At 54.4% G+C, this 12,400-nt stretch overlaps 1 protein-coding gene across 4 annotated transcripts in view; it reads right to left on the reverse strand.

The window, feature by feature from the left end:
* The window catches only part of CHD6 (chromodomain helicase DNA binding protein 6), a 183,065-nt gene that overhangs the window by 81,955 nt on the left and 88,710 nt on the right, over nt 1-12,400 (reverse strand). For all 4 annotated transcript variants that reach the window (XM_073309956.2, XM_073309953.2, XM_073309955.2 and 1 more), the window contains 2 exons: nt 2,836-2,983; nt 1,592-1,741 (listed from right to left, as the gene is read on the reverse strand). In XM_073309956.2, coding sequence (XP_073166057.1) covers nt 1,592-1,741; nt 2,836-2,983 — 298 coding nt within the window. The remainder of the gene's footprint in view (nt 1-1,591; nt 1,742-2,835; nt 2,984-12,400) is intronic.

Raw genomic sequence — 12,400 nt, forward strand, 5'->3', positions numbered from 1 at the left:
AAGAGCCTTGTGGGTGGGTTTTGTTCCTAGCCTTGGAAGGGCCAAGGTGCCAGTGGGTTTCTCTAGCCACAGTTGCTATGGTCACCTCTAAAATGCTGGATGTCAGATGGAGGCAACGAATGCAGCCAGCCCCAGAGGCCGCAGCTCGTCGGACTTGCTGGCATAATGCCGCAGGGGAGCAGGAGGGATGGAGCATTTGCACATAGTGACCCACCCAGAATGGGGTTTTCTCTGGGGTGTGCTGGGGTCAGGCCACATTTGCCCTGCCCAGAGGGAAGCAGATGGCAGGTGGGACCAATGGGCCTGCCAAGGACACTTCCCTTTCCCATTTGGATTTCAGCAAAGGATTTGCTGGGGTCTCCCAGGAAATCTCACTTGCAAATCATTTCCATGGGCCAAGCTAGGATCACAGGCCTGTGACAGTGGCCAAAGGAGAATCAGCAACAGAGAGAAAGGGCCGAACATCTCCCCTGGGAAGAGCAGCAGGGTCGCGCTGAACAGCTCAGTAAAGGAGATGACTAATATTCACGTGGAAGCTTGGCTGAGAGCTGACTAAGGGGTACACAAAGAGAGGCTGTAATCAATATTGAACAGCTTCGCTAAGGGCTGGAGCAGGGAGCGAGCAGCCAGTGCTTGACACTCAGAGCAGAGACCCGGCCGAGAGAAGTGTCAGAGTCTGCCAGGACAGAGCACTGACACAGGGGCACCTGGAGAGAGTAGAGACATGGGCACCGAGAGAGCGTGTATACAGGCACATCCGAAATGCCTCAGGACTCACAGTGAGTGGCCAGCGTGCCAGACACAAGGTGATGAGGCTACAAAGATGGCGAGCACAGCGCTGGGCTGCAGACAGACCCCATACTCTGGAGCAGGGAAGCGATTGCCCCATACCGCATGGGTGGGCTGTGATCACACCCCCCACACAGGGCACTGCATTGCCAGAGATGCCAAGAAACTGGAAAGGGGTCAAAGATACCAGCAGGCTGGAGACACTAATCTCCACAGCCTCAGTCCTGACAGCTTAGTGTGGTTAGGGGATGCGGAAGGAGGGACATGGTAGCAGCCCACAGACACCCCGAGGGCATTAATGCCAAGGAGGGAGGGGATCACTGAGTGTGGTGTCGGGGCAGAGCTGGTGGGGCAGGAAGACAGCCTCCCCTGGGAATAGCCTCCCAGAGAAGGGGCAGAGCAGGGCCTGCAGAAACAAGAGGGAGCTCAAGCCCCGGACCATGGGCTGAGAACAGGCCCTCAATGACCTGGCAGGCCGACATGCTGGGGCTCTGGATGGTCCTTCCTATCTCTCAGCGCTAGGAGGTGCTGGGGTTGAACGCTTCGCTTTCGGAGAGCCCCCCGCACACTCTGCAAGGAGCCATGCTGAGCTCAGCTGGACAATGCTCTGGGCAGCTCTCACCCATCCTCTTAGGCACATGCACTGCCCCACACAGCTGGCTCCCCCTCAGACCCACACGCTCCTGCTTGCTTTCAGTACACAGCCAACACCACATTCATGCCCCTCCCTCAATACAGCAGAGCCCCAGCCCCTCTCTAAAGGAACGGCTGGCGCAAGACAGGCTAGTGGGCCCTCCCGTACCTCTGCCTGCCATGCCAGCGTGGACGCGGAGAGCGCGGAGGCTCGCCCAGCTCCCAGCACTGCTATCGTCTCGCCATCGTCATCCACCACTTTGAAATCCAGGTCCTCATTGTATTTCCTCCGCTTCACCTGGCGACCCGAGCGGCGCTTCTGTGTGGTAGACAACACAGACAATCAGAGGGCTGGTGGACAACACCACCTCTTCCTCCCCATGGCCACGGGAACTCACAGGGGACGGAAAGGTGCAGGAGGGGAGACAGCGCAGCCACACCTGGGAGAATCCCATCCCCACCCCGGCCTGTGGGACAACAGTGCCCTATACAGCAGACACTGCCAGAGTGCGCAGCTATTCTCACAGTGATTTCCGTCTCCGTCTCTTGGCTCTCACACAGGGCACTACCAGAGATCAGATCCCCCTCCCCAGGTCAAAACACACAGCTGCTCACACGCTCCCTGAGAACCCCCAACACGGAGCACGGTGTTTGCACCCAGCATTCCAGCCCTGTGGTTCAGGTGCGTCCATTTCGGGCCCATCCTGGTAGGTGCCCAGGGACTGCAATCCTCGGAAACCATGGGGCATTAAGGGCGCCTGGCACCTCTGAGGATTGGTTTAAGCCACATGCTTTTCTAGCCTGGCTCAGAGGTGGCAGGGGAGCACCGAACAGAGGCCAGGGCTCAGGCTGGGGTGAGCACCGAACACAGGCCAGGGCTGAAGGATGCTGGGGGATGGTGAATCCCCTGCCCAAATCACATGGGCCATCTCTTAGGGGACCCCAATGGAGAGCTGCGCTACTGCTGGATTGCGGAGGGAGGTTCTCAACATGACGCTCCCACCCCCATGAATGGAGCAGGCTGCCAGTAGCACTGCAGCCCTGCTGCCCAGAGAGCCAGAGACCAGCAGGGCTCCACAGTGTTGGGGGGGTGCTGCCCATGCTGTGCTCAGCACACCCTCCCGCTGGCATGAGGAGCAAGGCACTCCCAGACCCACTGAGCTGGGGAGCAAGGGGTCAGAGGGAAACACAGACAAGTGATGTGCAAGGGCAGTGTGCTGACATTAACTCTTACATAACCAGCCGCAAACCTGGCCAAGGTAGCTATCCACTGACCAACTGCTACCTAAGCTCAATGCACAGGCACCCAGATGTACAAAATCAGCTGTAGGAAGTCAGAGCTGTGTTAGATCCCCAGGACGTACAACAGGCTCTAGCCAGCTGAGCCCACTGAGGCCAGCGCCTTGCACATACCTGGCTGTCGGCCGACTCAGCAGACTCCTCAGGGCTCTGCAGAGACGGGCTAAGGAGGCCTTGATCCAATTCCAAACTCTCCACTGGGATCTCGTTTTTCCTTTTCCCTTTCTTCTTCTTCTCCACGGGGGTTGGTCCTTGCTCCTTGCTGCCAGGAGAGACGGACAGTTAATCCCTTCTCCAGAGATGTCAGAGCTCAGCATCCAGGGAGAGGCCAGCAAAACCCTTTGCCTTTTTAGTTCTTTAATCCCACTTTGGGGAGCTTCTGCATCAGGTCACCAGGATGCACAGAGGCCAGTGGGGAGAGCTCCCCTTGGGAGTGAACCCCAGCTGTACGCAAGGCACCTGGCCCCACAGTCACAGCATTCTGACCATGGGCCTGGCCCCATGGTCACAGCACTGCATGAATCTGGTCAGGATGCCTGGCCCCATGGTCAGAGAGCCACACGGACGTGGTCAGGATACCTGGCCACACGGTCAGCCCTGTTAGGGAGTGTGGTCTACTGGTCAGAGCAGGTATCTGGGAGTGATAAGAGGAGGTTACCTATCTGTAACTGAAGGCTCTTTGAGATGCATGGAGTACCCCATCTGTATTCCACTGAGGGGTCTGAGCATGCACCCGGAGCTGGAGCTTTTAAAAGTAGTAGTGTCTGTGTCCACACACATGCCCTTGGTTTCGTCCGGGGTGGACTGACTGTGCCCTCAGCTCCTTCTTCACCACAAATCAATCAGATCTGCGGCAGAGGGGAAGGAGGGCAGGACTGGAATACAGATAGGAACCACACATCTCGAAGAACCACCACTTACAGGTAAGTCACCTCCTCTTCTTCTTTGCATGACAGTCCCTATGGTATTCCACTGAGGGTGATTAACAATCAGTACCTTAAGAAGGAGGAGGGTGTGAGGATGATGACGATGCAACCAGGGAGAGGAGGATGGCTGCACCGAAGGAGGCATACATAGAAGAGTCCTGCACCAAGGTGTAATGGGAAGAGAAGGTATGTACTGAACTCCACATGGCTGCCCTACAGATGTCCATAAGGGGCACGTCATGAAGCACGGCTGCAGTTGATGCTTGAGCTCACGTGGAATGGGCCTGTATCCCACGCAATGGAGACTGCCCTGATAACTGGTAGCAGAGCATAATGCACCCCGAAACCGACTTAGAGATCCTCTGAGCGGAAATCACTTGTCCCTTAATGCATTAAGTTACAGCAATAAAGAAGCCTAGGGGACTTCCTGAAGGGTTTTGTCCCCTGCAGGTGGAAGGCCAGGGCCCTGGGAATGTCGAGGGAGTGAAGGCGTTGTTCCTCCACTGAAGCGTGAGGCTTTGGAAAGAAGGCAGGTAAGTGCATAGGTTGGTTGATACGGAAACAAGGGACAACCTTAGGCAGGAACTTGGGGTGCACGAGTAGGGAAACCTTGTCTGTGAAAAGTGGTAAAGGGGCAATCAGCCATCATGACCCCCAGTTTGCCCACCTGTCTCGCAGAAGTGATAGCCACTAGGAAGTCAACCTTTATCGAGTGAAGAGAGAAAGCATGAGGTCATAGGTTCAAAGGGTGACTTTGTCAATGTCGTTAGGACAAGGTTGAGGTCCCATTGAGGAGTGATGGACTGAACAGGAGGGTAGGTTCATAGAAGACCTTTCCAAAACCTGGAAGTCAATACATGAGTAAAGACAGCGTGCCCCTCAAATGGAGGGTGGAAGGCACTGATAGTAGCACTTGATGGAGCTGAGAGTGTGGCTGGATGCCTTCAGAGAGAGGAAATAGTCCAGAATAAGAGAGATGTCCACATTTTCAGGGACAAGGCTCCAGCTTTGGGACCAAGAAGTGAAATATTCCACTTGGCCCCACAGGAGCACCTCGAGGACTCCTTCCAGCTGCTCAAGAGAATGCCCTGCACTGCCGACAGGCATTCCCACTTTAATAAAGATGCCCATCCAAAAACCAAGCTCTGGGGTGCCGGATCCATCTGCCCTGTTGCATGACCAGTTCCGGGAGAGATTGTAGTGGGGAGTGCACTGACATGCAGAGAAGCAGGAGAAACCAGAACTGTCAAGGCCAGAAGGGGACAATCAGAATGACTGTCACTCTCTCTCACCTGACCTTGTGCAGGACTCACTGTAGGAGCAGTAGGGGAGGAAAGGCATAACTGAACCGATCAGACCAGCAAAGGACTAGAGCATCGCTCTGGGACAGGACACCAAGACAGCCTCTGGAGCAGTATTAGGTGCACTTGATGTTGGCCTGGGAGGCGAAGAGGTCCCTGATTGGAGTTCCTCAGCAGCTGAAAATGCTGGTGACTAGTGTTGTGAAGCTTCCATTCATGAACCTTCTGCTGAGAGAGTCCATGATTATGTTTTGAATTCCGGGAAGGTTCGCCACGGAGAACAGAATCTTGAGGATGATGCACCAATCCTAAAGGCCTCCGCCCAGAGCATGGGAAACCTCGTGCCCCTTGCTTGTTGATGCAGTAGACAGTGGTATTTTCCGATATGATGAGGACATGACAGGAATGGATGGATGGGAGAAATGCCCAACACGCTCTCCTCACTGCTCTAAGTTCCAGGGTGTTGATGTGCATCCGGGACTCCCAAGCAGTCCAAGTGCCTTGAGTCATGCACCTGCCCATGTGGACCCCCCATCTAATGAGCAGGGCATCCATGATAATTGTCATGGAAGAGGAGGGTGGGAGGAACGGTATCCCAGTGCACACCCGAGCAAGATCTGCCCACCACTGGAGTAGGAAGAGGACCTCATGGGGAAAAGTGGAGAGAAGATCCATAGAAAGGTGCTGTGACGAAGTTGGGAATTTTTGTAGTGTTTTCCATGAATAGTGTGTGCGCACCTCAGTTTTCCTGTGTGCTGCACGTTTAACAAGGTGGTGAGAGAGGGTTGTTGGTGCAGAGGACCAGGTGTGACGTCGCCTAGCAGCTGGGACCCCCAGACAACAGCCTGGAGATGGGGTACCCTAACAACTGGTGACCTGGTGACTAAGAGGTCCACCCCAACTTGGCAGTCAGCCGGTTCTGGCCCGTGGGAGGACAAAGGGGTGAGGACCCCAATGACCTGTTTACCTGGGACGGAAGACAAAGGACAGGGGAGGAGCTGTTGGGGGAGACGACATCAGATAATTGGCTGGATGGAGGGGGCTGCTGGAGTGGAGAAAGGGAGCAGCCAGAGCCCACCTGGATGCAGGAGAGACCTAGATATATGGTGCTGAGGGATGCTAGGCCTGAGGGCCTGAAGAGTTTCCTGTGCTAGGTTCAAATGCTCAATAAACCTTTCTGTTTTACGCTGGCTGAGAGTCACTCCAGCCTAAAGATCAGGGTTGCATTATTCCCTCTGGGAGTGGAGGCCCGGGGGTCCAGAGCGAGGGAACTCCCTGAGGGGACCCCCGGTGAGAGACAGGCGTGCTGAGGGCTCAGAGAGGTGCGGTTCCAGGAGCCAGAGGGGCCTGCAGCTTAACCGCTGAGAGAGAGTGGACCCCCGAGAACAGCTGTCACACTGAAGGGGTTCCTCCCAGGGACCATACAGAGCCAAGAGAGAGCATGAGTCCTGTAAGTCCAGGACAGGTGCGTAGGGAAATATACCCTCTGGAGCCATAGGTGTAGGCAGCAAAACCGCAGATGAGCGAATGCAGTCACACAAGTGCAAGCCGACATGTTGCCAAGAAGAGAAAGGCAGGTTCTGGCTGGGATAGATGGACTGGACACCACCCTGAAAATTAGGTCCTGAAGGGTCTGGAACCTGTCCTCCAGCAGGTCTGCATGAGCCGAGATCACGTCGGTACGTGCCCCAATGAACTCTAGCAATTACATGGGGTCCAAAGTTGATTTTTCAATGTTTATGCTCACTCCCAGGGAGGAGAGGTGTGTGAGCAACATGGAAATCGAAGCTCAAGCTTCCCTTCTTGATCGTATCGCCAGCAGCCTATCATCTAAATAAGGGAATAGAAGGATCCTTCCACAGCGGAGGTGGGCCGCCACAACTGAGAAAACTTTGTTGAATACATGAGGAGCAGTGTTGAGTCTGAACAGGAGAACCCTGTACTGAAATTGATGATGATCTGCCATGAATCTTAGGAATCGTCTGTGGGAAAGGATGGATGTCCACATGAAAGTAAGAACCATAAACCACATACTTCTTTCTAGGGAAGGAATGATGGCCGCCAGAGTGACCATACAAAACTTTGGTTTTCATACTAAACGGTTGAGATGATATAGGTCTAGGATCGGTCACCACCCGCCTGTCTTTTTGGGGACTAGGAAATAAGTGGAATAGAACCCTGCCCCCTGATGGGCTGTGGGAAGAGATTCTATCGTGCCCATCTGAAGTAGGAAGTCCACTTCTAGGGTGAGGATACGGTTGTGAGAATGATTCCTGAAGCGCGGGTCGGGGATATGGACGAGGTAGTGTTTGGAACTTAATTGTATAGCCATGTCGAATGACATCCAGGATTCACTTGTCCATTGTTATTGCACTTCAAGCTAGCAAGAAGATAGCTAGGCACCTGCCAAAGCGGGTGGGCCAGGATCACAGCATGAGGCACAATAGTTCGCGGCTCTCTTAGTGTTCTCTCTGAGATGTTTGAGTGTGAGATGCAGGAGGTTGTGATGACAATGAACTGGAAGGATAGGATTGCTGGGTCCTCTGCCGTTTGCGAGAAGGCTCATAGGATCTTTGGAAAAACTGGGGAGCTTTGAAGCACTGGGTTGGAGGTGGATGGTAGAATTTGAGCTTGGGCGCCGGTGTGTAGATACCCAGAGACCGGAGGGTTGCTCTAAAGTTCTTGAGGGAGTGAAGAGAGTCATCAGTCTTCTGATCGAAGAGGTGAGACTCATCAAAGGAAGATCTTCTATGGAGGTCTGGATCTCCTTCAGGAAGTTGAAGGAATGTAACCAGGACTCTCTGTGCATGACAATACCCTTGGCCATCGTATGCGAAGAAGTGTCTGCTGCGTCAACCGCGGCCTGCAGCGTTGTCCTTGCCACCAGCTTCCCTTCCTCTAGGAGAGCTTGGAATCGGGCCTGATCCTGCAGGGGCAGTTTATCAGTGAAATCCATAAGTTTCCCGCAGGTAAGGAAGTTGTATTTTGCAAACAGAGTCAAGTAGTTCAAAAGGCAAAATTCTAGGTTGATAGAGGAAAAGACCTTGTGGCCCAAAAGGTCCAGGTGCTTCCCCTCCTTATCTGCCGGGATGAAACGCGGGTGCTGTTGGTGAGCCCATTTGGTAGCTGCCTGAATCACAAGAGAGTTCGGTGGAGGATGGGAGAAGTGAAACTCAGGTCCCCTCAGAGGCACTTAGTACCTCTTCTCCACTCCTGTGAGGGTAGGTGTGCAGGTATCCAGAGTGTGCCAAATAGTCCTATCTGGTTGAAGGATGATAGCTCATTGATTGGTAGGGCCACCCTGGCTGGTACTGAGGAATTTAAGATGTTGAGCAGTTTGTGCTGCTTATCTTGCACTTCCTCCAGTGGGGTGTTGAGGGCACCAGCCACCCTACAAAGCAGCTCCTGAAATTGTTGCAAGTCATCCAGGGGCGAGGCAGGAGTAGAAGACACTGTGGTATCCAGGGATGTAGAGGGGAACTTCTCCAGATCTAGTGGTACCATCGGAGTTGGACTCAGCGGTGCATTACCTAACACCGAGTCTGAATGCCTGGTGGATGATGGTCAGAGAGGGGAGAGAGGGGATTCCTCATGGGCGGAGCAGGAAGGTTCCAACAGTGGGTACTGCGGCCACGAGCCGCAGTACAGCCATCCTGGCATGGATCTGACTGCGAATGTTGAGGAGGGCCCCATAGAGCAGGGTACTAAAGACACCAATGCTGGGTAAATGGTGGATACTACCATGAAGCTGACAGGGCCTTGGAGTACTCACGCCGGCGGTACGGGAGGGGACGGCCTTGGTCCCTGAACAAATCTTCCGAATCCAAGAAATCAGAAGCCAGTTCAAATGGTGGTGCCATCAGAACTGAGGAAACTGTAGAAGGCTCTAGGGAGCAGGCGGGAACATGGCCCAAAGAAGGCAAGTCCAACCTGAGAAGTGCACTCTCTGAGGAGGCGACAGTGCCAGAGGGCAAGAAGACCTCTCCTCAGCAAAAGAAAACAGCTCATGCGGCTCCAGAGGCTGACCCAAGTCTCCCCAGATCAGTGGCAACCGCTCTTCAGCTGGAACCAGAGCTGGAGCGGAGGACTGCTATGGATCCAGAGGTTTCCTGGACCTTGGCAGTGCCAATCTGGAAGAAGTATGAGTTTCAGTGGACAGGGCCGACAGATACAATGGTCTGTGCGTCTTCTTATCGTGCTTGTGCGCCTTGGAACGTGCTGCTTCTCTGTGGACAGAACTCATGGATTGGGTAGTGTTCTTCTTGGACATGGAGGAAGACTTACTGCCATGCTTACGTGCAGGCTTCCTTGCCTCATGGGTAGGCCCCAACATGGGTCCATAGCGCTGGTACTGGTGGAACTGGACTGGAGGTCTGTGGTAGGAGACATGCTCTTAGCTTGCTCAGTCCAACGTATACGGACGTTCCATGGCCTGGATCTGACTGCAGCCTCATGGTGACTTCCATGAGGTGCTTCTTGAAGTGAAGAGCCCAGCCTTTCCGCATACGTGCAGGGAAGGAGAGACAGATAATGCACTTGGATGCAACTTATTGCTTGGGGGAGGCACAAGGGCGGCATTGGTACTTGTCACTGACCGAGAACGAGCAATGGCAGGAAGCGCAGATCTTGAACCCTGGTGTCTTCACCATACTCCAGTACCCATGCCTGGGTGTTGGGAAGACTGAGGGGAAAGATGGGAGAGAATGGGACTAACAGTGAAAACGGCATCCCCAGTCCTTAATATCCAAAGAACTACCACTGAAACTATAAAAATAACAAAACTATTAACTATGTACAAGAATAACAGTCTTTTTTCTCAGTTTGCAGAAATACGTCACAAGAGAAACAAAGAGGCTCCAACTCCGACCATGTGGTGGTGAGAAGGAACTGAGTGCGCGGTCGGTCTGTCCGGCCCTTTATCGCCTCAGTTGTAACCATGAGGCGAATCAATGGGGTATGCGTGAACCAACAGCGCCAGCTCCAGGCACATGCACAGAACCCTCAGTAGAACACAAGAGGGACTATCACTTTCCCACCTCTGAGATCCACAGGCTGAAGATGCTTCGAAGTACAGTTATTGCAGATCTCAGAGTGCAAAGTGCAACCCTGGCTTCCTGACCCACATGCCCCATGGACTGCTCCTCTGGAAGCTCTATTTGAAACAGTTCAGTCCTCTGCAGAAGAAAATGAACATGAGAAATCTGATCAGTTATCTCATGTCTTTCCTCACGTTGGTTCTGATACCCCAGTCTGTCAGCTCTGTGTGGGCAAAGTGGAAGGAGTTGTGAGTCTTCCCTGAGCCAGTAATACTGCTAGTTCGCATTGGGCTCTCTGAGACAGAGCCCTCTCGTTTCTAATGGTACCAAACTGAAGTGCTTGGCAAAGAGATTGGGGAAAGACGTCTATAATCCTGGTGCCTGCTAAAGAGATGATGATGTAACCAGGCCCTGCAGCCAACTGGCAAGAGGAGACCCAAGGTTTAAGAGGAGAGGACCATCACCTCCTCTCACACCTCCCACCTGGAGAGCTCAAAGCTCCTTTCAGACATTAATGAACTGATCCTCATAAAATGCCTGCTTGATGCCAGGGACACCACTACACTGGGACACTCGCAGCCTGCAGGACAACACTTAGTGCAGTGTTTGCCACATCTTCCCATTCTAAGTGTGGGACCTGCCCGTTTCCTAACAACACGCACTGGGGGCAGTATCCCTCGCTCACAGAGGTAAGGAGAGCTGAACTGACTGCCCCGGACTTGCACAGCATGTCAGTGGCAGAGTCAGCAGTAGAATCCACGTTTTGGATTCCCTGTCCCATGCTTTAGCCAAAACATCATCCTTTGCCAGGAAATCACATTACCCTGGGGCAAACGGTGGAATCCTATCTGCAGCCCTGCCACAGTCCCCGTCAGTAACGCACCACTTCAGAGAGGGAGGCAGGCTCGGGGAGCACACAATGGGTGGGGGATGACAGCCTAAAGCCTGGCAGAAGATATTCTCTCTGTTCATCTGCACTCTCTGCAGAACTCTAGCTCCCCCTGGAAGTCACTGTCCAGCTCTCTCTGCAAGAGAGGGATGCAGCTGGCACAGCCTCCCCAGCACCCCTGTGCCAGAGCAACATACTGCATCTGAAACAGGCAGCGGGAAGAAGTGCTGCCCCTCATTGTGAGCCAGGCCATGAGCAACAAGCAGGAGCAGGGAGCCCTGGGCCACCGCAGCGCCCTCAACGCGGCAGCTGGGAACCGCCGCAGCACCGCTAACGCGGGAGCAGGGAGCCCTGGGCCACCGCAGCGCCCTCAACGCGGCAGCTGGGAACCGCCGCAGCACCGCTAACGCGGGAGCAGGGAACCCTGCGCCCCCGCAGCGCCCTCAACGCGGCAGCTGGGAACCGCCGCAGCACCGCTAACGCGGGAGCAGGGAGCCCTGCGCCCCCGCAGCGCCCTCAACGCGGCAGCTGGGAACCGCCGCAGCACCGCTAACGCGGGAGCAGGGAGCCCTGTGCCCCCGCAGCGCCCTCAACGCGGCAGCTGGGAACCGCCGCAGCACCGCTAACGCGGGAGCAGGGAGCCCTGTGCCACCACAGCAGGCAGTTTGTGGCAGAGCAGGGACTTGAACCCAGGACTCACAGTCCCAGGGCAGTACCCTAACCGCTGGGCCAGCCTCTCCCCACCTCAGCTGTTCAGAGTGTAAGCTCTCTGGAGCTAAGACTCTCTCTACCCAGCCCATAGGGGCCTTGAGCTCACCTGGGGCCACTCAGCAGTACCGGCACACAAACAGCTAAGAGTACCTGACAGGGTAATGACCCGGCGGAGGGAGGCACCAGCTTGTTCAACCCAAGAATGGATCCAATTCAACTTACAACACACACACACACTTTGTACAGTGGGTGAGAGAGACACAGACAGACCAAACTCCCAGGCAACAGTGTCAAAAGTGGCCACTAACTGTGGGTGCCAAATGGGAGACACTTCAAGGGTTCCCGGACTGGGCTCCCAAAAAGAGAGGCAGAGTTCCTGGTGATCTGCAAAGCTCCTCTCCTGTCTGCTGGGCAGCTCTCCAGTCTCTTGCTTTCCCCCGACAGCAGGCTCACACACAGGAGTGAGACAGGATGATGGCCCTTTACTCTATGAGAGCTTCACCCCAACCCAAAGTCCAGCAGGACTCAGTCCACCCCCAGCAAATTCAATAGAAAGATACTCAAAGGCTACAGCAGAGTTTGATCAAACCTGTCAAGCCTCTGCCCAGCACCAATGGGGCCCAAACACTGGCTGCACATGCTTTGCAGGTGAGTTGGCCCCATCCGGAATGAACCAGGCAATGCCACACACTGGTTCCAGGCATGCATCTGGAAAGCATCAGTTCAAAGACCATGTACTTCTCACACAAACATCTTTCCCCTCTTACAGGTAACAGAATCTCACTATAAGCCAAAAGGTTTTCAGAAGTGAACGCA

Source organism: Lepidochelys kempii, chromosome 13 (genome assembly GCF_965140285.1).
Source record: "Lepidochelys kempii isolate rLepKem1 chromosome 13, rLepKem1.hap1, whole genome shotgun sequence".
Lineage (NCBI taxonomy): Eukaryota > Metazoa > Chordata > Testudines > Cheloniidae > Lepidochelys > Lepidochelys kempii.